General features: G+C 44.0%; 1 protein-coding gene across 3 annotated transcripts in view; it reads left to right on the plus strand.

Annotated features, from left to right (window-relative positions):
- The window catches only part of EPB41L5 (erythrocyte membrane protein band 4.1 like 5), a 109,054-nt gene extending 84,737 nt beyond the window's left edge, over positions 1 to 24,317 (plus strand). For 2 of the 3 annotated variants that reach the window (XM_075933065.1, XM_075933066.1), the window contains exons 19-26: positions 5,418 to 5,549; positions 6,112 to 6,170; positions 7,464 to 7,574; positions 13,412 to 13,505; positions 14,941 to 15,018; positions 16,272 to 16,313; positions 16,769 to 16,896; positions 19,146 to 24,317. In XM_075933065.1, coding sequence (XP_075789180.1) covers positions 5,418 to 5,549; positions 6,112 to 6,170; positions 7,464 to 7,574; positions 13,412 to 13,505; positions 14,941 to 15,018; positions 16,272 to 16,313; positions 16,769 to 16,896; positions 19,146 to 19,203 — 702 coding nt within the window. In that variant the 3' untranslated portion in view covers positions 19,204 to 24,317. The remainder of the gene's footprint in view (positions 1 to 5,417; positions 5,550 to 6,111; positions 6,171 to 7,463; positions 7,575 to 13,411; positions 13,506 to 14,940; positions 15,019 to 16,271; positions 16,314 to 16,768; positions 16,897 to 19,145) is intronic. The other variant, XM_075933067.1, reaches the window with a different exon arrangement.
- The last annotated feature ends 1,385 nt before the right edge of the window (positions 24,318 to 25,702 follow it).

Here is a 25,702-nt window from a genome sequence, read left to right on the forward strand (position 1 = left end):
TACATATTGTGTTCATGTCTCTTTTAAGGGCTGATAACAGGGATGCCTGGTGTACCTTTCTGTATGGTGACTGCATTACAAAGATTACCAAGTCTCTAAGAAGATTAGTGGGTAGCTATGGGTCCTGTTATGCCAAAAGTAAACAAAGGCAAATGAACACAATTTATTTGAGAGTATCTTGATTGTTCATCTCCCTGTTGGCTTTAAACAAAAAGGTAAACAATTGTGTAATTAAAATCGAGAGAATAGAGTGAAATCCACTGTTCATAGTGTTCAGTTATGCTAGGGTAAACTAAATATGAGACTCATGTAATGAACTAGTCTAACAAATGGGTACTTGTACAGTACAGACATGATTGCGCAGACATCGCACAGGATACTGAATAACTGGATAATGGGAGTTCTGGATAATCAACAGATTTTTAAATTTAATAGATATTGGGCATCATAATGCTGTTTACCTGAGTTTTACATAGCTGAGGTCTAGATAATGAAAGCTGAATTGTACTATGATTGTTTAGTTTCATAAATTAAGATGTCTTTTGCTAAGGACCTGTGGGTAACATTCTAAAACAGAGTTGTGAAAATGTAGTGTGTAAATGCTATTTGAATCAGTATTTTTCCTATAGGAGAGAATTGTTTGAGTAAAGCTTTTCAAGCTTTGCTGAGTCTAAGCGTGTGGTAATTTGAGAGAGATGGGTAAAAACAAAAAACTAGAGATTGACAGCTCAAATTGTATAGCTTATTTCAGATTTAGCCCTGCTATGTAGACGTGCCCTTGGAAATTCACAGCTTGTTGATGAAATGTTTCTCATGAAATAATCCTCAAAATAGTGATCTAAGAAGAATACTTAAAAACAGTATGGGAGTTGCTTTCCCTCCTCTCCCTTTTTTATCTTGTTTCTGAAAGCTGCTTCAAAAAATCCTGTGTACATGCCATACATAAAATCTGCTACAAAGTGCATACGTACAATTTGTACACGAGCATACAAATTGCATTCCAGCTCTTGCCTTGTACAAGAGCTGGAATGTATGTGGCAAGAGCTTGTCAGAGGCATGACAAATTGCACTGCCAGCAGAATGGGTCAGTAGTTCTCTGCTTGTGAAAGCAAAGCTGTGTCTGGTACCAGTGAGCAGAGAAGCTTCATTAAATGCCAGCGAATTGTTCATCAGCTCTGTTAGCTGAAAAACTCGAACTTCTTCTCCAAAGATCAGAGCTTGTTTTTCAGCATCACTTTTAACTGGTTCTTTGGTAGGAAAATATCTACCTATCTATCCATCCCCTTAGAAAGGGCAGAATCTCTTTGGAATGAGAGTTCCAAAATGAATGGCTTTATTCTTCTAGGCTGGTCCTGGCATTGCCTAGCTGCTCGCTGCCAAAATCTGTTTGAATGGAAGTATGTAATTTTGTCATTCCCAAACTTTTGACTAGCACGTTGGCCAAATTTCAGGAGCCTAACAAAGGAGAGCAATTAGTTCCTAAATACACTTTCAGACTTTGGATATTTGCAGACCTGAGTTAGATCTCTTTGCCAACTACCCACATTAATTGTCATATAATTTAGATATTGTTAATAGATGTCATGTGCCAATTACTTTTATCCTCCACCATTTCTCCTTTCCTTAAACACAGAATAAAACTGGCACAGGGAGATGTATGCTAATCTGAATAGAAATGTTTTCTTGGCATGAAAAGAAAAGCAACAGTATGTTTTTATTTAAATATTTCCCTACACACATGCTACTGTATGAGAACCAGAAAGTGAAACTAGTGATAAAGAAGAGTGAAAGTGGTAGGCTAGATTCTGAGGAAACTGCAAGAAAAATAAACCACAGAATAGTGAAAAATAAACAATATGCCTATATTTTTAGTTTTAATAGTCCAAGTTACTGATAGAACATTGTTACATGGAACAATGAATTGTAGAAATTCCATACTACAGTACAGATTTAGAGTCTCTCTGGATTTTTTTTTAATATTTCCAGTGTTTTCTGCAGAATGTAAAGCTTTCATTTATAAAAACAATCTGGTTTCAGCAATAACCTTCTAAATGTGAACCAGTGCAGAGAAGATGTAGTGAGTTCAAAAAGGGTTTAAAAAAAACTAGATAAATTCATGGAGGTTGGGTGGAGCAATGGCTATTAGGCAGGATTAGCAGGGATTGTGTGTTTCAGTTCTGTTTGACAGAAGGTGGGAATGGGCAACAGGGGATGGATCCCTTGATGACCACCTCTTCTGTTCATTGCTTTGGGGCACCTGGCATTGGCCACTGTGGGAAGACAGGATACTGGCTAGGTAGACAATAGGTCTGACCCAGTATGGCCGTTCTGATGTTCTTATGAGTTTGCTTTGCAGATAAACTTGGGGCCAGCTATTTAAAAGAGCTCAGCTCTGATTTAAGCATTTAAATGAGGCAGCTCCCATTAAAAAGAAGTGGAGCTGCTGGATGCAGAGCATGTCAGAAAATTTGGTCCTTAATTGAGAGGTCAGAAATGTCTCCTGTTCTTTTGAGTGAGGTATGAACTCTGAAGTCCAGTGTGGTTGGATTAATTTATAAGGATAGTTCACAGGAGTGAGGTTGGAATTTCAGCAGAATAAAGTCTCTAATAAAGTCAAAGCAGTGGAGGATTCAGAACAATGACAGGATGTGATTCTTTTATATACTTTCTCCTGTCAAATATCATCAGTTGTATCTAGAAAACACTCTAGCTAGAGCTGGAAAATTGTCGAGATGCAGCTAATATCTAAATATTCCAGCTTTCTCCCCCTTTGTTTGCCATATAGCACTGAGGAAGGGTTCCCAGAAGGAAAGATATTAGAGAAATGGAAAGACAAAGAAGGGAAGAAAAGATCTCAATGATATGGAGAGGAATTAATGAGAAGGGTTAATTACTTGGTACAATAAGAAGCTTGTTTTTGTTGTTAAACTATTCCATGTAGTTACAAACATCTGCTAAATACAGTAAATGCTGTGTTATCTGGCACTTCATCAACCGGAAAGCTCAAATAACCTGCACTTCTGATACCTCCCAATACAAATCTTCAATCTAGTAACCAAGACTAGTGGACTGCCCAGGAGGTTATGCAGTTGCACATTCTGCACTCCTCTTTTATGCAAAAGAGGCAGAAGACAAGGAAGCAAGCTGCTATCAGGGATTTGTTAAATAACGCAGCTCCCAGGGTGTGTCTTAGGTCGTTAGAGTCAGTCCAATTTGCTACACCTTCTAAAGCTACGCTGGTAATTGGTGGTGATAATGATGGCCCTGAGGCAATGTAAGATCCTGAAGTACCTTCTGAATCATCAAAGAAAGATTAAATTATGTTCAGTGTAGCTTTAATGTTTGTGTAGTGATCTGGGTGTATGCCCTGTGCTGCTCATACTGCTATGTAGTGTCCTAAGATAACTTTACCTGTAAGTGCCTTGAGAAACCAGATACTCTGCAGTGCAGTATTATACTGGATTGGTGAGTATCTGTGTAGTATTTTATACTTCATTCATTTTATTGTATTCTAATTCTTTGAAAATTCGTATTCCATTGATAAAGTATAACTCTTAGTTAACAATTTTTAATTAATCTGCATCTTCCATACCTTCAGCATGGTGGAGAACAAAGATTTTTACTGTATTTTTATTAGCATTTCATATATTTACAGTGACAGTGTCCCTTCACCCCCAACATTTGTTGGCCATAATTATTGGCAGCACTGGTTCAATTAAAAACAACCTATTTTACATTGGCAGTGGCTGTTTAAGGTTGGCACAACCTTTGCCTTTGGATATTGCTGAGATAGGTGAATATTTTCACATCTGTGTGTCTAAAGTTAGGTTTATATGTCCATACTTAGAAACCTAAATAAGTGCTGAACATCCATCCGCTCTTACTGAAAATCTTCATCATTTGTCATTCCAGTTACTAGAAAGGTCATCCTTTTCCTTGTTGTCTTTGGTGATGAGCACAGAGAGTATTAAAATGCTTTCTGCTTACAAGCCTATGGGCCAAATACTGCTCTTTCAATGCCCAGCAACAGCTCTGGCTTCAGTGGGAGTTCTCCTGTGACTAAGGCCAGCAGGATTTTGGCAATATGTTGAACACTGTAGGGGGGAGAAGATTTGCTTGAAGAAGAATCAGTCTTGCTTCTCAAGTGATTAAGTATATGGTGAGGAATGTGGGGCTCTGAAACTTCCCCTGCTGTGTTGCGCCCTGAGAGAAGGGTCGTAACGTTTTAGTTTCCACTCGGTCGATCAGCATCTGTCACTCACCAAATAGCAATTAGCAGATTGAAAACTTGATTAACACTGTGCAATTAAGGAAAGAAGAACATAGAACCAAAAAATCCCAAACCCCTGTAGAATAGATATTGCAGCTTTTGACTGATCCTAGTGTGTGTCTGACTAGTACATTACTCTAAAGTCATTTAGTGAGAAAAGTAGTGTGGTAGCATTACGTGTCTGGCTGTTGCCTCTCCTATACTACTGGGCCTAAAGGGGGGAAGCTCTTGAAGTTGCACGTGAGAGCTGCCTACTTAGGATAAATTGGTTTAAGGTGAAAGATACTTTCTTGTTTAAATAACTAGGATTCAACACCCCCCTTCCCCCCCCAATGCCACATGGCTACATTCACCGAGTGTCATAGTGTGGAAGGTTGAGCATTGCTCATGTAAATTCTGAGCTCCTTGTTTTTAAAAGCTTTTCTAGTCCTACAAAGCATTATGTGCACAGGGTGGTACAAGCAGATCTTTGCCAACATGCTATTAGTAAAACACATTATTTTCTAACAATAGGATTTAGAATAGTTAGCACATTTCATCTGAAGAGCGTTTTGCCTGTCCTTGTGTACTGTCCAGTAGTGTGCACAAGGGCTTTGCTTTACAACAAGACAGAAGCTGCACGTAACACAAGTAAGGCTATTGACGCTGCACACAACACCAGCACAATCATCTGCACTGAGCAGTGGGTGAGTCTATCACCCCCATTATGCACCTACTCCCATGTGCGCCAAGTGGAGGACGGCCAGGTGGAGCTAACAAATGGATGTGCCCAAGGAGACATGGGCTGAAACATGTTCCTCAATGTGGTAATGAAGAATTTCACTCAGTGCTCCCCTGACACCTCACTGCTGCTATTAGTCAGGAGGTGCAGTGGTAGGCTCATTACAGGGGCAGGGGGCAGAGTCCCTTGTGGTACACCTCTTGTAACACTCAACCCCCGCGCTGTGTAGGATCAGACCCTTGCTAGTTAACCCTTTAACTACTGTTTTAAAAAAAGTCAGAAATTGTTTCCCTGTGCTTTGAACATTTGCCTTTTCTGATATTTTTCCCCGCTGAAGCCTTGTGGTACTGAGAGTGTTTGTTGCCTCAGCCCAGCCCAGGCTTTGTCATGGAGCGGATGCTCCTCATGAATGTTTTCCATTTCTAGGATGATGTGGTGAAATTGACAGATAAGTGTCTTAATAACGCAATTGAGAGCCCAGCGGCAACATCAGAGCGTCGTCTTCCTGCAGACATAAAGAGCAACATCCTGAAGGCACAGGCAGAGGCAGCACACAAGGTACACACTTTGCTAAGAAGGATTCTGCCATTCTCTGGTGTTCCCTTTGGGACTGGCTAGAAGGATCACTATCAGAAAGCCTCAAAGCATAACCCTTTCTGCTTTGAGTTTGACTCTCATGATACACCACTGTATTGGAGAGGCTGGTTTACTGGTCTAGTCTTTAGCTATGAAGACTCTGTAACTAGGAGGTCAAACCGTGGCAGAGTGGAATTGCTTTCTGCCCTTCAGATACACTGACCACTGTGCCAGTCTTGAGCTATAATATCCCAGTTTTTCCTTTCAACAGAGATAAAGAGCTGAATAAGCACGGTGCTTGCATTGCTAGCAGCTGTGTTAAGAAATAGTATTTGTTTCTTTGAGGACCTGGCTGGGTGATTTTGCATTAGCACTGAGGTGTCACGAGGAAAAAAAATAATTCACACTGCTTTGTTTGAGTAAGAGACACGTGGCACGCACACACCCTGGGAACGGAAACTCCAGGCTTCTCCATGAATCTCATCAGGGACACAAAGTTGGAATTAAATGTTGGAAGCTTATTTTTATATTCATTTTCTTTTAGGTCACAAGGGAGGATAGCGTCTCAGACAAGAACTCCAATAATCAGGATGCCTCTGCCAGGTACTGCATAGGACTAGGGGAAAGAAGCAGTGTGCTTATATGACCTGAGCATAGGACCGAGAATCTGCAATGCTGCAGGCATACTCCTATATCAGTTCTTAGGCCACGGCTATACTTACATGCCAGAGATCATTCTTCTGGCATTTGATATAGCAGGTCTAGTAAAGACCGCTAAATTGAACACTGAGGGCACCCTCGCAGTCACAAGGAGTAAGGGAAGCTGAGGGGAGCATTGGCTTCCGTTAGCCTTCCGCTGTGAAGATGGTATATCTCAGTTTAAGCCAAGGTATGTCAACTCCAGCTATGTAATTTATGTAGCTGAAGTTGCGTACCTTAAGCCGAACTTCTAGGTCTAGTATAGACTTGGCCTTACTAGTGGTTTAGGGCAAGTCATTTAAGTCCAGCTGTGAAAAGAGAAATAAGTTTCCACATCTGTTAATTTAATATCTTGTAAGGTTTAATTGGGTAGTATGTGTAAAACACTTCAGAGATAAACATCGCTATGCACTGTACTTGTTAAGTATTGTTTGGTATGTGTGAGAATTCATATACTCATAATCTGAGCTTTCCATCTTTTTCCTCTTTAATCCAGCAATAACATTACCTTTTTTAGGAAAAACTTAAAAAACAATGAATAATCTAGATGGCACCATGAGCTTTTGTGGGCACAACTCATGTCTTCATCTGAAGACGTGGGTTGTGCCCATGAAATCTCAGGATACCATCTCTACATGTTTTGTTAGTCTTAAGGCGCTGCAAGACTATTTGTTGTTTTTTAAGTTTTTCCAGTTACAGACTAACTCGACTACCCCGTGGATCTTTTTTAAGGTAATTTATCATATTGAAAGTTGCTACATGGGCAGTCTGAGACAATGAAATTGTATTGTGATACATGGAACAAGCACAGTACATGCAGGGACTATGCATGATGTTCCACATTTCCCCACTAGAATATTTCAACTCTGTTCCAGGGAACAGTGAATAATTTAGTCTCAATGGCTTACCTTTTGGCCACACTGCGCAGAGTTCCAGCAAAGGAGTTTTTAATCACGTGAATGCCTGTGTGCAAGAAACTAACATCTCATTTCACACAGAATGGCTAGATTTGAACTAGGTACACAGAGGTTAAAGTAATAACTTTGTGACAAATTATTTGAGATATTTGTGTGACAGGCCCCAGTACACTTGCATAATCAAATTCTAGGCAAGAGTTTAGCAGGGAAGAAAATATCTCCATCCTGATAGGTGGATAAAGAACTGGCAATGAGGATTTGTACCTGGTTTTTTTTGCAGGAGCAGCCTGATCTCAGGGAAAGCACAGAGCAGCCTGCTGCCCACCAACCCAGTATTTCTGGAGTCAAGAGAGGCGCTGAAAGAAATCCCTGCCTCAAATGCCTTCCTTCCGTAAGTGCTCTGGGAAGGAATGTTACCGGGATAAGGAAACAGCTCTGAGATTAGCCTGGGAAAGATGAGAAACAGCTGCTAGCTAGCAGAAGGAGCAGTCAAACCTCGGGAAGAGGAGGAGAAGAAAAGCTTGGCTGGCTTCATCTGCTGACTCTTCTTTCACACACACTCATTAGGATCTTCAGAGTGCATGAAATTAAATAGCAACAGAGCAGAATAATACCACGGAATGTGCAGATAATTGCTCTTAACATTATCCTTTAGCCTATGAAATTACCCCTTAAATTATTTAAAATCAAATAAGTAGCTAAAAGGAATTTGATCAAGGAAGTGATCGAAAAAATACCTAAATAGAATAGAAATACTAGTGTGTTTGAGGTATTTTAGATTACTGTGAGAACAGGGTATTTTAATGCAATTGTTCCTGTGTGAATCTAAATGCAACTGCAGTGCCTCAGAACGGATATATGAGAGAGTGAAATTAAGCTAGAAATGAGCACCACTCTGGAGTTAAGGCCTGGATCATTGACCCTCTCTTCCTTAGTGTTTGTCTGTAAAATAGAGATGAATGCTTACCCACTATAGTAAAGTCCTTTGAGATCTATGGATGACAAGTGCTAAGCATGGTCATTATTAGGGATGTGAACAACTAGTTGACACGCTAGTCAACTAGTCACTTCCCCTCCCCCCAACCTTGCTGCCTCTGTCAGAAAGAGACAAGAAGCGGGGGAGGGGCAAAAAAGAGGAGGGGGTGTTTCAAAGCGGCAGTGCCGTGTAGAGCCTGGGGCCAAACCCCAGGCTCCACACGATGCTGCTGCTACCTTGAAATGCTGTGTGCAGCCTGAGCCATCTGGGGACTCTCCCGCTGACCCTGGGCTCCATGCGGCACTGCCGCTTTGAAACGCCGCAGGAAGCCCGGGGCCAGCGGGGAACTGCTTGAGTCCCTGCAGTGCTTTCACCTTTGAAGTGTAGCAACAGCCCTAGTCATTATTGGTTTTATTTGCAGGCTTTTCTCTGGCACTAAGGGCTATAGCATGTGAGCCACTCAGAGTAATGTATCCTCACAACCCACATGTGAAGCAAGGAAGCATTAGTCCCATTTTATAGATGAGGTAGGTAGGCTCAGAGCAAGAGTGACTTTCCTACTCATAGTTGGACAGGATGTCGGTAACAGTGGGAACAGAACCCAGATTCCCAGTCTAGTGCCTAAACCACTTTTTTCCTCCAGTAGAGTTGAGTTAAATTCTGACAGTAGTTGGCCTCCAGTACCTGGAGAGCATCACCTGTGCTAAGAGTTACTACAGGTTGAACCTCCTAAATCCGAGACTCTCTAGTCTGGCAACATCCATTGTTCAGCAAGAACCCTGGCGTTAGCAGGGACAGGTGACTAAGGAGTCTCAGCCACATCTGGGCAACCCCTGGCTGCAGTGGAGCTGCCTGTGGTCAGGCGGCCCCAGCCAGGAATCCTGGCAAACCCCCAGAGGCAGCAGGGCCGGGGTTATTGGGCAGCCTCTGCCAGGGAACAGCCTCCCTCCACTCCCCGGCTGAAGTGGGGCTGGCGGAGGCGGGCGTCCCGAATCCCCAGCAGCAGTGGGGCCAGCCCTAGCAGGAGGGTGGGACAGCTGGGCGCTCCAGCTGGGGAATCCCCGACAGCAGCAGGGCCGGCAGTAGCCAACCAGTTACTGCTGAGAGCCTGGGGAAGCAGGGTAGGGGAGCTGTGCCAGACCAGTGTTAGGGGAGCCAGCGGCAGGGCAGGGAACCTCAAGGAGAGGAGCCCGGGAGCGGGGCAGCCAGCAAGGGAGCACTGACCTCCTCTGGTCCAGCAAACTCCCTGGTCTGGGACAGCTCAAGTCCCCATGGTGCTGGACCAGGGAGGTCCAACCTGTAGTTTAACTATCCTTCCTGTGTGGAATGCAAAAAAGCAAACAGCATCAATCATGGAAAAGGTGCATTAAATTTTAGTGACATGTGTAATTGTTTCTTCCCCAATTAGATTACTCTGAATCCTGCTCTCAAAATAGAGGTGTCGCTAACATCAGCATTTGGCCCCTAGTGTATTTATCTTGGCGGTGTCATTTTTATAAATGGTTCTGTTGATATACTGAGACACATTAGTACACAAGCTTCATTCTAATCACATCTCTAAAGCCTCCATGGAAATCAATGTGTCAATGAAGATTTTCAGGAGGCATTTATAATGTTATTTATTGAGCTGCTACCTTGATAGACTTCCCTTGTGCATGGACTAAATACTATAATTGCACATATATTTGAGGGGCAAAATATATATTCACATGGTTCTTCCTTTGCTTAATCTCTTGTTCCCAGAGAAGAATTAGCATTGTTTGTGATTTACTGCCTGTAGTGCCTTTAATTTCTGAAGGTCTTTTCCAATCCTATCAAATACGAACATAAAGAGCTGGTGAGTGTTTGCTCAGCTTGCTGACGTGGTGTCAGTAGCACAACATGTCAGAAACAGAAAATCATATAATCTGAGAGAGCAGATAATCATGAGATTTCCATAGGGGACAAGGATGATTTGTCGTCTTTGTTCCTATACTTAAATCAGTTTGTCTGCACTCTCTCGTTGTACGAATAACATTTAGGAACATATTCATTGCTAGTCTGGATCAGTCCTATGAACTGTCTAGCCCAATATCCTCTCTGACAGTGGGCAGTACCAGATTTTTCAGAGAAAGGTGCAAGAATCCCACAGTCAGCAGATATAGGCAAATCCACCTATGAAGGTCTCATTCTGATCCCTTAGAAACTGGCCGAAATCCAGAAGCACCATGGTTTTATATCCATTCCAAATTTTCTCTTAGCACTAACTGTAATAATTCTGGAAATTCTTATCAACATATAAATGTCCAATCTCTCTTTGAATCTTAGCCCATGTCTTCACTCTGCAGAAGATCAGTATTGCTGTGATGGATCTTCTGGATTCGATTTAGCAAGTCTAGTAAGACTCGCTAAATCAAACTCAGAGGGCACCAATAGTCAATAGAATGTTTATCAGCTACTCAATAGGGGAAGGCAGTCCCACTCAGTCCTGGTTTGTGCCAGGACCAAACCCCACAGAGACGCTGCAATTTAAAAGGCAGTAGAGCCGGACATCATGCCCTCCCCCCCCCTACTGCATTTTAAATTGCAGAGCTGCAGTGGGACTTGGTCCTGGATTGGCAGCCTCTCCCTGCCCCTCCTCCCCTCTGATAGAGGCAACACTGGCTCCTGATGCCCTCCTCTCCCACCCCTCCGCCCGCTTGCTACCTCTAATATAGAGGCACCAAGTGCGGGGGGGCGGGCGGAGAATGTGAGTAATCGACTTGACTACCCGATAAGCTTAAGCAGTTGACTAATTGACTACTCTCTTACATCTGTTGTGTAGACTGGTCTCAGTAAATTCTTATCCTTAGTGGCATCGAGTTCCAGAGTCATTACATGTGGTGTTAAAAAGTATTTCCTTTTATCAGTTTGAAATATGTCATCTTTCACTTTCATTAACTCCTGTGGTTTTGTGTTGTGAAACAATGAAAACTGAAATTTCCGATCTGTCTTCTAGAGCACTCCTTGTTTTATTACATCCCCTTTTATTTGCCTCTCTTGTAAGGCAAACAAATCTGTCTTTTCAAACTCGTTCATAAGTGTGTATCCATGTCGTTGATCATTCTTGTGGCTGTTTCTATGAACCCTTTAATTCTGCAATATCCTTTGTGAGAGGGGGTGCACGCTGTATTCCACACAAAACTAAGTATTATAATCTCTTTATTCTCTATGCTACTACTTGTGCATCCTTGTTTGCTTTTTCATCATAAGCTGAGGTCTTCATTGGGTTCACAGTGACATCCAAGTCTCTTTCCTGAGTTGATGCAGTTAATTTGGAATACTGTAAGGAGTCCAAGTAGATAATTTTTCCCTTTTAATGTTAATTAATTTGCATTTATTAACACTGGGCTTCATTTGCCATCGATGTTGCCTATTCACCTTACTTAGGTCACTCTAAAGTTCCTGACAGATGTCTTTAGACTTGACACAGTTATGCAGAATAGCCATCTGCAGATTTTTCTGCCTCACTGCATGCCCTCTTTTCCAGATCAGTAGAACCTCAGTGTTATGAATGTCTCAGGAATGGAGGTTGTTCATAACTCTGAACAAAGCATTATGGTGGATGGAGATGGTTCGTAACTCTGAACAAAGCATAGGGTGGTACTTTCAAAAGTTTTCAACTGAACAGTGGTTTAATACAGTTTTGAAATTTTACTATGGTGAAGGAAAATGCTGCTTTTAACCATCTTAATTTAAATGAAACAAGCACAGAAACCTTTTACCAACAGATAGACGAGGTGCTCAATTTTCTCCCCCCCTCCGAATACACAGAGGTTCCTCAAAGGCATAGTGAAGTTCTTCCTCCAACCCAGACGTCCTATCCCACAATGGGATCTCCATTTAGTATTCAAATGGCTGACAAGCCTGCCCTCTGAACCTGTGGCTACTTGATCTCCATCTCACCTTTCCATGAAGACAGCATTTCTAATCACCATTGCCTCAACAAGAATGATGGAGAAGATAGCAGCTCTGATTGTGCATCTCCCCTTCACAGTGTTTTTCCCTGACAGTCATGCTCAGACCGCATCTAAAAGTTCACACTCAATGTGACATCCAAATTCACATGAACCAACTCGTTCACTTTTAACCCAAGTTTCACCAGGATAATAGGGAAGCCATCTTCTTCCTCGACATAAGGAGAATCTTGGCCTTGTATTTGGACAGGACAAAAGCTTTTGGAAAATCTGCTAGGTTCGTCCTCTCCCTTGCAGATAGGACTAAGAGCATAGTGTTTTCAGCTCAAAGATTTTCTCAATGGGTCTCAAACTGTATCAAACTCTTATTGGATTTGCAATTTAGCACCTCTGTCTATAATACACATGTGCACTTGCTAGATAGACTTCCTCGCCTGTTGCATTCTTCAAGGGTGTCCCTGTATCAGAAATCTGCAGAATGGCTACCCAAGCACCTGCGCATACCTTTAAGAGCTCTGTGCCATCCTGAGGCACTCCGCTGCAGACGCCAGATTCAGCTCCCCGATACTCTCATCCATAACAGGCTCAACTCTGAAGCCCCGATCTCCAGTAGGAGACATTGCTCAGGACTCATCTACAGTGGAGCGCCCATAGGGACACAACATAAAGAAGTGGAAGTTACTCACCTTGTGCAGTAACAATGGTTCTTTGAGGTATGTCCCTCAGTGGGTGCTTTCTGACCCCCTCCTCCTTCACTCTATTTCAGAGTTCTCCTCTCATGCTCTATTGTAGACAGGGAACTGCGGAGGGTTTGCCTACGTAACACTCGTTAGCGTTGTGGCAGAGCAGAAGGTGGGGATGGGGACATTGGGTATACAGGCCAAACAGACACAGTTACTGAAATTCTCCAATCAGCAGCATGGGAACACGCAAGCACACCTACAGTCGAGTGCCCATGGGGGGACACCTTGAAGAATCATCGTTAACTGCACAAGGTGGGTAACTGCTTCATCTCTGTATGCAAGCTTGAGATGGGCACTGCAAAAAATCTCCTCTGGGAGGATACTGTTTGCTGCCTGGGATGTCTGTAGTACTTAGGCTTTCAGGAATCTATGCCACATAGCACTAGACTACAGTGGCCAGTACTGAGGTGGCTACAGGTCACTTGGCAATCACATCAGCATCTTTCTTCATATACATGAATTTCCTCCTTGCTCTATATTGATTTGTTGTGTTTCCAGGCTAAGCTGTCATAAAAGCAGTGCTGATTATTTCACACAGCCTCTGCGGTGGGATAAGAATGTTTTCTTCTTTCAGGCATGCACTAGAGGAAGATAATGCCACCTCTGGTCCTGAAGAATCACCGATTCCAGTTATTCTGGCTTCCGCAGAGGAGATTGCAGTTTTAAAGGTTTGCACCAGCTGTTTGTCCACGTGTGCAGCTCTTCATTTCACACTAAAGCACTGACACTTATCAGTTTAATACAAAAGGAATGGCTCTGTGCAAATATTAAACTTTACAGCAGCATACTTGTCTCACACTTTTACCAAATTGTGACCCCATTTTAAACCCCACTCTGGGCTATGTCCCTTTGTGTTGTCTAGCCAGTATTTTCTAAACTGGCTGGCCAGCTCATCGCCTGAATGAATCTGTTTTTATCCAATGGTTTTGGTGTCTCAAGGAACAAATACTAAACGTGAAATTCTACCATTTGAATGCACATGTGCACCTCACACTGAAGTCAATAGTAAAGGCAGGGTTGGGGTCTGGAGTGTTTGTTACTTAGATTTTTGACATAGTGAGCACTGTGTTTCCATCTCGAGATAATTAAATGACAGTGACATGGGATTCCTGTGATATTACATTAGGTTAAGGGGCTTTGTATGTGATTCTGAATTCTCATTACAGAGGACTTATTAGCAGCTGGCCTCTAACCAATATTATGCTGCCAATTTCCGTGCACAGCTACATCTGCTTTTCCCAAGTATAGATCCTTAATGCAGAGACTCCACTTAACCTATTGTATTATCCACAAGTGCTGTGGATGATTTTACATCTACACAGCAATGTGGGTGTAAAATCAGTGAGCACAATACCTAGGCTGGGGAGCTGAGAATAGAAGAGCATGTTAGTAAAGACCATCTGATGATAATCTTTTCTGTTTAAAAATTAACAAAACTCAGGCCTGGCAATGGGACTGTTAATTGAAGATGGTGCTCAGAAATCAAGAAACCACTAGCATACTCCATCTTGTGACTAATGGGGATTTAATTAATAACTAGCAAATTAGCCTATCATAAGATGGGATTTTCAGGTCTCTCCTCCACGTAGGTTTTCTCTCCTGAGCCTCCGGTCTCTCTCTCCTCCTCCTACTGTCTCCCCCCCTCTCTCTCTCAGCTCTCCTCCGCCTCCTGCCTCTCTCTCTGTCTCTCTCTTTCTCTTCTCCTCTCCTTCCTGCCTCTCACTCAGGGGACTGCAGAGCCCAAATGGTCGTTTGAGCGCCGCACTCTCCGTGCTGCATGACGTTCACGTCCAGGGGGCAGGGCCTGGAGCCGCTGTAACGCCGCACGTCACCGCCCCGTCCCCCTTCGCTTCCCGCTGTGGCGCTTGGCTGACTTCTGCGCCGCTCAGCTGGGCCACCGCGGGGGAGCAAGCAGCGCAAGTGGCTGTTTGGGCCCTGCGCTCCCCATGCAGCACGGGCCTCCCAGAGGGAACAGCCAGCATTTCAGGCAACCACGCCCCCCAGAGGGAACAGCCAGCATTTCAGCATTACAGACTCAGACACTGGGCTACTATATTATATTAATAATAATAATAATAATAATAATAATGGGTTATTTTACAGAGCAGTCCAGATGACCTTGATGTTTCGTTAATATCACTGGCGGAGAATCTAATTGACTTTACAGAAGCCGTTCCTCGGGTAACTGTTTCAAAAGCAATTTTGTAAAAAGAACGTAGATTTGATTCAACTGTTGACTATTTATAAAGGAAAATGTAATCTCTTTATAGATAACTGGTCATTTGGCATCTGTCCATTGGATTTGTGAGAGATGTAGCAGCAATTTCATGGCTGCTGGTCTAATAACAATCCAAATGAGCCTTAGGTGACTGCTCTGACCTGTTGGGGGTTTATATGGATACTCTCCACATTATGGATATGAATAGGGGAGCCGACAGCCATGCTGGGTCTTTGGGAAAGGTGAAGGGGAAGTTCTGTGCTCCTGGAAGGGGTTCAGGATGAAGGGGCGGGGTCAGGGACAGCCAGCTCTCAGTACCACCCAGACTACAGCGCCACCCCCTCCTCCGGCCCTCAGAGCCATGCAAAGCATGTTGTGCGGCGCTCCAGTGGTGACTTAAAGGCAGGGGCGGCCCATGGCTATAGGCGGACTTGGCCACCTCCTAGGGCGCCGCCGCCCGGGTTGCCCGATGATGATGTCACAGGGCGCCCGCTGATGACGTCAGGCCATTGATGGCCCTGCAGGTAGGGTCGCCGATCGCACGCCCCACGTGGGGCGCCAGCTGCTGCAGCCAGCCTCAGGCGACTCCTGTTTAAAGGGCCTGTGCAGTAGCAGCAGCAGCAGCTGGGAGCCCTAGGCCCTTTTGAATCGCTGGGCCCAGGGGTAGTTAACTCATTCCTCCCTCCATCAGTGGGTCTGGCTGTGAACCAGCAGCGATGTCACCTGACTTGGTTACAAGTATCATAGTTTAGTTTGTAGCAGCTTTCTGTCCACAGCAGGGATAGGGAAGGCATGCTCCCAAAGCAGCACCCAGGGCAGTGTACTCTGCAATGTCTGTATTGCACGGGGGGGGGGGGGGGGGAGGATGATCTGCCAAACCAGGTGTAGAAAAGGGGTCTGATCCACACCTCAAAAAGCAGTGGGCTAAACTGGTTATTGCAAGGCAGCTATGTGCTGAATCACAGCTGGCCACTGCACTAATCAGTTATGAGCCACGCAGCCTGCAGACACACATCCTATTTAGAGTCCATCACTCTTACAAGCATCTCGATTCAAAGCCCTTAGCAATGGTGCAGGCTGACGAGATATAAAAGCATGACAATGCTGCTAGCAGCAAATTAACTTTTGACTCAAAAATTGTTTTGAAGAAACAATGTTTCGAAAGCATTTTGCATATCATTGAAACTTTTCCAGCATGTTGATTTTCCTTTGGCAGGTGTCTTCCCAGCCCACAGTTACACCCAGGTGGATCGTGCCAGTGAGTTATTCAAACATACTTTTTGTTTATTTGAAATTCAGAGTGGAGATTTAATGGTATGTTCTCAAAAGTAGTTTAGTTTTGTGTTAAATTTTATACAGGCAGCTATTTTTTGGCACAGCTTGTTTAGAAAGATCTCAAAATGGATTTTGAGATTTAATCATCCTTCCCACTCTGTTCAAAAGCCATATTCATTAATATTGGGCTGTTGGGATCCAGGTGGTGAAACTGACCAGCTGTTTGTCGGCTCAGCGCAGCAGCCATGTAAATTTAAATGAAGCGGTGATTATTTAAATCGCCGCTTCATTTTACTATGTCTGGTAGCCTAATCTACTTGCCTCTGGCGACAAGAGGCATGTAGTCTAGACGTACCCTTAGGCACTACTGGTAATGTACTTGTCCCCTCAACACAGTGCTTTTGACCCTAGTTTCCTGTTCTATTCTCCCAAATTCAGAGTGGAATGATTTCCAACGGGCCTTTGGGGAATGATGTTTTAGCTCTAAAGGCAGTGAAAGGCAGCACGGAAGCATTGTCGCTCTCAGCTGGCTCTCCATCACAGCAGACAGCTGAAATTCTTGCAAGGTAAGGGCTCTTCCCCAGCTGTCGCCTGTTGCCTTGGGTGGAGGTTGGGAGAATGTTGTCTTGTTCAAATATCAGCTGGAGTAGTTACATTCTGTCCATTCCTGCAGTTGGGTACGGTATGTTTCACCTCCTCTCCTGTGCTTCCGGGCACTGTGGCTGTACTATGGTTTCATTTCACCTTACACTGCTGTGTTTAAGTAATTGCTGTCTATAGTTTGGGTAGAGGTAGATAGAGCAAGTGATGAAAAGCACTATACAAAAAACAAAGCTTTATTTTTAAAATGCTGACAAGAAAAGTGAAGCACAACGAATAACAGAAATGCAGTTGGAGAGCTCAGAGGTAAATCTGTCATCATAAAGTCTTCCAATAACATAACAATTTAGTTAGCTCTGCATGAAAAAGGAAACAGAAGTTGTGAATTTCTGGAAATCTCTTCCACATCCCAGTGGACCAATATAGAACAACATACCCAGCAGGTTTAAAAACCTCAAAGACATCAAAGACAAACACGTCGTCATTTACAGGGACATTTGAAATGGGTCCCCCACCAAAAAAAGAGAGATTAAATACCAAACAAACATTTTGGAAATGAGAAGAAACATAAATGGCATAATTAGATATTTGGTCAGAACTGTTTCTGGAAATTTTTCAGCTGAGTTTATACTTTCTTTAGCCCTTGACTTCATTTTTGTCTTGTTCCAATTTACAAGGCAATAAAATCTGCTGAGTATCATCAAACTTGTAAAAGCCCCATGCTTTTGACCTTTAAAAAAGAATTCCTATATTGCCATTCTGCTCCCGATAGTGTCTGTCTACCCACCCTTGAAAATGTTTTGTAATAAACTGAATATTTTGCTCTGACCATGGGTAATGCTGACTAAATAAGGTTATTTATTTATTTACATCAGGGGTAGGCAAGAGGTGGCTAGCAGGGCCAGATTTGGCCCACCAACCCTCTGGATCCATGGCCACCTCGCCAGCACCCTTACTACACAGCAGCTCATGCTGTTTTAAACAGCTGACTGCTGGTTGCTCTGCAAGCTGGGGACGGATGAGTGAATCTGTGTGCTGTCCCTGCCCCCAGCAAAATCCTTCAGCTCCCATTGGCCAGTTTCTGGCCAATAAGATCTGAGAAATTTTACTGGAGGCAGGGGCAGAGCGAAGCCTCCTTTCTCCCTCCTTCCCAGGCTGGAGCAGAGCCATGTGTAGTAGACAGGCGGAGGCTGTCTCGGGTTCCTGCTGGGCTGCTGGCTGGGAACCACCTAAGATTGTCTCTGAGCCACAGCCTGCCTCTGGCACCCCTCTTCCTCTCTCTCCCCCAACTACCTGCCCCTGATCACTGCCCCCTCGGGCCTTAGGTCACCACCCAAACCCTCTGTATCCCCTTTCCCCATCTCCTCCAGGTCACAACTCCCTGCCAGACTCTGCACCCTCTCCTACCCCCTCCTGCAGGCTAGACTCCTCTCCTGCACCCATACCTCCTCCTAGACCCCTGCACCCCAAGCTCCTGCTCCAGATCATAACCCCCTCCTTCACCCAAATTCCCTTAGACACCACACCCCCTCCTTCACCCCAGTCCTCTATCTCCAGCTCCCTTCTGCACCTCACCTGCCACCCCAGGCTCTGCTCCTCCTCCATAGAAGTGTGGCCCTTGACCACTTAACAAAATCTTAGTGGCCTCCCATTAAAAATTATTGCCCACCCCTGCTTTATGCCAAAGAAAACTCCTTTGATTCCAGATTAATAACATGCCATGTTCTCTCTCTCTCTCTCTCTCTCTCTCTGCCCCCCCCCCGCCCCAGTGGAGGAAAAGGAGATTGGAGACTTTAGTCATTCGCGGGTGTGAAAAAACACCCCCTAAGCAATATTTTTAGTGTTGAAAAGCACCAGTATAGACGGTGCTTTATTCCCAGGAGAGCTCTCCCCAGCGATTAGTGTGACTACACTGCCCATATCCTAGTGCTGTAACATGGGCAGTGTAAACATACCAACTGCTAATTGTTCTTCTGCACTTTGCTCTTGAGCAGTCGAGCATGTAGGCTAGTTACTGGGTGTACTCTAGGCAGCAGACTGTGTCCTTTTCTCCTCCATAGCTGTGCGCGCTTACGCTCCAGCTGTCATATAGTTTGTTGGGACCCAGCTAAACTCATGGTCTTTGCCCTAGTAGTAGCATCCTGCATACTTCCCAGCAGATTGTTCCACAGAAGAGCATATTTACAGCATCTTCACTTTGCTTTTCCCTCTCTAGCCCCATCACGGAGGATCCTGCGATAAGGCCGAAATGTTTACTCACCACTGAACTCTGAGAGGAAGGATCTTCAGTGTTTCCAATCTGCTGAAAACTCCAATCTTCTAGCATCTTCAAGGAGCCCTTGGAAAGAACCTTCCTGGAATTAAGCTCTTGCTGGATGGTGGCCACAAACAATCAGCTGCTTTGCTGAGACTCTGGAGGGGAAACTCACCTTATTTGCAGTTGAGCTAGAATTTGAGTGTAAATTATGACTTAAAGCTCCAAGGAAGTATGAGCTTCTCTCTGAGATGGAAACATACACTGGAACCAGTTCTGGGCATGAATAACAAAATCTAGGAGGGTTTTATCCATATTTGATTTAATCTCTTTACCTTTTACTGCTCCATAGATGGAAGGTGTCCACTGTGATATCAGCCCTTAGCTTTGTGGAAAATCATGGTTCAGGGCTTCATAACTTGACACTTGGAGAAATTAGAAGAACTTTTAGGGCCACCTGCTGGTCATTAATATAAATGGTGGCTAATAGTCACGGTGACAATTTTATACCGTTAAGGCTGTTCTTTTCTCTGTGTATGTGTGTCCCCTCTGCTTGTTTCCTTTTGTATCAACATGGACAAGTTTTCTTGGCCTTAACCCTCTTTGTAGTCTTTGCATCTTCTCTTCACAGAACTTGGAAATAACTGAAAAGCCAGCCCATGGGTGCCCCTTTACCTCATAACTGCGTTTCATCTGCTGTTCATAGTCAGAGAAGGGAAGAATTCTTCTGCCAAACAGCTTAGCATTCCTAGAGAAAGGTATGGAGGGCCCATATTTTGTCCCAGACATCTTCATTTCCTAGAAGACTTAGCGACCCTGTTTAAATATATTTTAAGCCATAGACATGCACCCTAGTTTGGATGAGAAAGAGAGACCTAAGGATGAAGGGCATGAACATGGGGACACTCTACAGGCTGGTCCTCTCTAATTTGTTATATATATTTTTTTTTTTAGGGCTAGAAGGGATTTTTCACTGTTGATCTTGGTTCTGTGCATGTTTCCAGCTGCTGTTGTTTAGGAATAATCAACTCACTGGTTAGTGGCACAAACAGAAGAGTTAATAGGCCCCTGCATTCTGTTCTAAACTTTGATAGCAGGTGTGGGTGGGAGCAAGAATGGAAAGAGATCAGGTGAGAACAGAAAGAGGATCAAGGGTCCAATGTCTCCTAATGGCAGTTCCCCAGCATTTCTGTAGGTGGAAGGTCGGAGCGTTTAAGCAAGAATGTTGACCAGACTACCCATTGCAAAGTGCTGGCCTTCCTGTAGCAATGGTGAAAGTATCTGCTAGCCAGCATGGAATAGGATATGAACAGTAGGTCAGCTTGAAGAGACTATTAGGGCTGCAGGCAGCAGGGTTCCCAGCAGACATCATTTAGGTCCTGTGATGAGTGATATAGAAGATTATTAACACAAGGCCAAAGGAAGGAGAAGGAGCCTAGTTGGACCATAGATTGATACCCTTCATTATCATTAGTGTAGACTGACAGGAATGCATAATTGAAATTGCAAGGGCACTAGGCTTCTGTTTTTGTGACGGGGCCAGAAGCTGGCCCCTGCGTAGAGCCATGTTTTATATTTACATGCAGATAGTTAGTGTTAGTGGAAACATTTTAAAGAAAGTTTTTAAACTTTTAACTAAATTCTGCACCTATCTAAATGTGGAAAATAAAAACTGGACTAAGCCACTGTGGTGGGATGCAAGAGTGGGTTAGCTGTGGGTTGGCTTTTCCCTCAGCATAAGAATTCTGCTGCTGAATATGGCTGGTTCTGCAAGATCCTTATCGAGAGTGATCTTGTTAAGGAAGGAGTTGCTGATCCTACATGGCCACTCCTCGGTCTCTTCCCCTCCCTTACCTCAAAGGCCTTGTGTAGAGAAGTATAGAAAACATGAGTAGCAGTGAGGCTTGGAAGACCAGGCTGTGATGGTGTGTGGACAGTGGTTCTCAGGCAGTGCTACAGGATCCAGTGCCGGGGATCTGTGACTGGTATTGCAGATTTTCCCACACACTCTACTGCACTGATTGAGAGAGGTATTGAGTCCTCACTGACTCCAGTACAACTTCCCCTCACTCCCATTCAACTGTACCCACGGCAGTAGAGCTTTGGATTGTTTGCTCCTTCCAAGCTTTGCTGCAGTTTAGGATGCATGTGGCTTTCTGGCTCAGATTTTAGTCTGGATTAATACACTTGCCCAAAAAGGTTGCTGCAGGAACAAAGCCATTACTGTGACGGAGAAACGTGGCACTTCCTGTTGAACCATTTGCTCAGCAGCTTCACCTGCCTGAGAGATCTGTTGGTGAGGTCAGAATTTTAATTTAAGACCAGTTTGTTAGTTGATGCAGCAGGTTGAAGTGAACTGTGTGCTTGCCTCAGGCACCTCTTACGAAAATAAAATAGTGAAGCATAGTTTGTAGCTAGGGCCCTGCCAAATTCACAGAGCATTATGGTCTATTTCAGTCATAGGATTTTAACAACTGTACATTTTTTTCAGATATTTAAGTCCAAAACTTTATGATGTTATAATTTTAGGGCTCCTTACCCAAAAAGGAGTTGGGAGCTGTGGTATTGCTTCCCTTTGGCACTGCTGCTGGTGGCATTCCCTTCAGAGCTGAGCTGTCAGAGAGCAGCGCCTGCTGGCCAGGAAGCCAGCTCTGCCTTCAGAGCTGCTACCAGCAGCAGTGCAGAAATAAGGATGGCATGGTATGGTATTGCCACCCTTACTACAGTGCTGCTGCTGGAAGGGCACCACCTTCAGAGCTGGGCACCCAGACAATAGCTGCTGCCCTCTGGCCGCCCAGGTCTGAAGACCATGCTGAAGTTAGGGTGTTAGTACTGCAACACCCCTCCCCCCCCCCCCAAAATAACCTGGTGCACCCTCCTCCCACCCAACCCCCCTGTAACCTCTTTTTGGATCAGGATGTCAGTTTGAGAAATGCTGGGTTCCCCTGTGAAATTTGTACAGTATAGGACAAAAGCACACACAAGACCAGAATTCATGGTCCAGTATGGTTTTTTGGCAGTGAATTTGGTAGGGCCCTATGCATATGATGTGCAATCCTTCCCTAGTGATCTGTGCCCAGTAAATTATACATGGTGGTGAAAGTATTGAGGCCCTAAATCTAAATAACTTAAAGTGGCAAAAACCTGAATTAATTAGTGTGATCTTTTAAAGCCCTCAGTACTGTGGCAGGGGTTTTCCCCAAAGTAGTTAGTGAGTTTAGATGCTTGGATTTTTGGGTGTTCAGCTTCAGGTATTTGGGATGAAATTTTGGCCCCACTGAAGTCAATGGCTAAATTCCTGCCAACTTAAAGGAGCAAGGATTTTAATCCCCTTCCCCCCTCCCTCCCCAACACACACACACTTACTTTACTAATTTTTAATTCCATTCATTAAATGTTACATTTTACCTCTTCCCCCTTTACTGTGTTGGTCTTTAGTTTCTAGATATGAAACAGAGTTTAGTAAAACACTTTGCTGTTAAAATGTGACTATTGTAAAAACATTGCAGAAGTATGGCTGGACCACATGACCACCTTGATCATGGAATGTAAATAGAAATTAACCTTATTAGAAGTGATGGCTCTTGAAGCTCCAGCGCTGATCTTTTGATGAGCACTACAGAAGCAGGTTGAAGTCTAAAATATTTAGTAATTTCCATTGAAATGCTTATATAGTGAATTCCATAGCTACTTACATCATATGCTGTGTTATGCCATATACATACAGCATAAGATTTAGAGTGCAGGATCTTGGAGACCAAAAGGAATATGGCTCTAATTAGTAGGACAGGCAGTTGCAAGCAATATGTACGCATTGGCCAGTTGCAGTACAGATGTATGTATCAATTTCTATAAATATAAGCATTAGCCTATGTAGCACAGTAGGACTTTATTTTGGACACATTTTCTGATCAAGTAACTTGGGAAGGGAAAAACTTGCTGCTCCAGGAAAAACTCTGGATAATACTCCAGTTTAAATGTGGAGTTCTTTCCACAAACCTCCTTCTTTCAGTCTAGTTCTCCTCTTGCTGCACACACCACTTTATCTCTAGCCCATTGTAAACTCTTGCAGGAGATATGCTGTACTACATGGTCATCCTTCCCCTTTGCAAGAAGTACAGGCCTATGTTGTCATGTAGCAAACTTATATTTCCATCAGTACAAGTTAGGACAGTGAGCTAGCACCTGTGTCTTTTGACCAACTAGCATTTAAGGTTCAGCTTGTCACGTCATAGATGTTTTATAAGAACTTCTTGGATTAGCACCCAGCTCTGTTAGCACCACACAATCCCACCCAAGGCTTTCCACAGGTAGCTGGACAACAGTAAATTTGTAGCCAAAAAAAATCCTTGTTAATGGCCTTTGTTAAACTGGGTTATGCTTGCAACACTAAGAGTAGCAGAGTGCTTAGGTCACATAAGAAGACCCAACAGATGCATGTTTAAAAATTTCTAACACAACAGCCATTTGAAGATGTGACAAGCTCAGAAATACATTACTGTCTGCTAAACCATGGGAGTGGTTTTCTGGCCCAGAATAATCCTCATTCAATTTGAACCTTTCTTAGGACTCTAATTACATGCCTGCTCACTCAACTGAGTTGAAGTTAAATGACTTTCGTAGGCATACTAGGTTTTTATGGTTAGAAAGCAGGCAGGCAGTTAGTCTGCATTTGAGACCTGTGATCTAGAGCACTGGGCATTAGCATTGGGACACTGGGCATCAAAATATTCCCCTTCAGTTCAAGTGCTGAAGCACCATCAAATGAGGGGGAGAGCAGGCATTGTAGGAGTCTGATGTTCCCAGCCATTTTACTCTCTGGCTGAGCACTTTCCTGCTTTGGTTTCCTCCTACACACACAACTAATTACCCTTGAAAATCACACCAACGATTGTATTTTTACATTTTATATGTAAAGCTTGACACTAGCTCAACGTATAATTTATTTGTTTTTATAAAGTGCACCCTCCTGCTTCATGATGATAGCCACTGTGTAACTGTATTAGAGGCACTGCACTGAGTTTCGCATTGAGTCTGTACATGGGAACAAGAACTGTGATTTGTAGTCCACTCAGAATCAATTGTGAATTGTTGCTACTGTAGTTTTCTCTTAAATACATTACATCTGTGCAACATGGTCTGCCAGAGCCATCTTTCCTTCGAACGTCACTTCCACAGAATTGCGAGGCAGCTAAAGTGATGCCAGCAGGGCAGGAAGAGTCAGGGTAGGAAATTACCCATTTGGGGTTGAAACCAAAGCAAAAGAGCTACTTGTAGGTAAACCTTGGGACTGTGAAAACACTCCATCTTTGCTGTGGTTCTTGTCTGTAATGAAGTTTTAGCCCTACCCACTGTAAGCCACATTTTTCTCCCTAAATATTAAGCCTTAGTGGAAGCCCATCCTTGAGAGTGCTGCTTGAAAATACTCTACTCTGTTCATGGAAGATGTAACACATACTTTGCTAAACAAGACTCTGACCTGCTCTTCTTCTCCCCCCCTCCCATCACAGACTTGTTTGACTAAAACTAAAGTGCAATTTAAGACAGACACATTAAAACATGGATAAGTCAGAGCATTAAGTGCCAGATTTTTAAATGGGGGTGGGAACAACAAAGTCAACAATCAATCAAGCAGTCCACTGGCCTCTGCCTGCTGCTGCCAAATCCTCCATGGCTGATAGGGGAATATGGGCCAGCCCTCTACTAAGGATGTTGACGACTAGTCTACTCTCCAAATACTTACCGGAGAGTCAGTCAACTAATCAGTTTCTCTCCCCCCCCCCCCCCGCCCTCCGCCCATCAGAGGCAGCAAAGGGGGAGGGGGGAGAAGGGGTACTTCAAAGTAGCAGCACTGCCCCCTCTGAAATCAGCTGGGGAGTCCCCTGCTGACCCCAGGCTACATGAGGGCGCTGTGGCTTTGAAATGCACAAAAGCCCCCACTGGGAATTCTTACACATTTCAAAGCAAGCCACACCTGCATGCAGCCCAGAGTCAGGAGGACTTCCCGCTGACCCTGGGCTGCACGCAGAGTTCTGCATTCCTCCTTTGAAATGTACAAGAGCCCCAGTATCAACTAGTTGAGCAGTCAATTAACTGCAATTTAACATCCTTACCCTCTACTCCAAGTTCCAGATCAGGAGCCCTTCCTTCAGCAGCTGGGACCTGCCTTCCTGCTTTCTCCCAAGTCTCTTCTGGCTTCACCAGCCCCCTGACTCCAGCTTACTTCCCTACAACCTTTTTCTGTTGCCAGCTGCTGGGATTTACACAAGCCTCTCCTGTTTCTGTCCAACTGAGTCTGTGCCCAATCAATTCCCTGTTCCTTGGCCACTGCTCTAGAAATAGCCTGTGGAATTGACTCACCTGGAATCCCTTTTGGTCTTGTGTGGGAGTAGACACCCTATCAGTCCCTAAATGTATAGCTCAGTTGGAAGTTCGTTACTTGAATACAGACACAGAGTGGTTGCTCTTGAAAATTCAATGTTTTCTAAGATACAGGAGCAAATTCTATTTTTTTCCCT

The sequence above is a fragment of the Pelodiscus sinensis genome, chromosome 7 (genome assembly GCF_049634645.1).
Source record: "Pelodiscus sinensis isolate JC-2024 chromosome 7, ASM4963464v1, whole genome shotgun sequence".
NCBI lineage: Eukaryota > Metazoa > Chordata > Testudines > Trionychidae > Pelodiscus > Pelodiscus sinensis.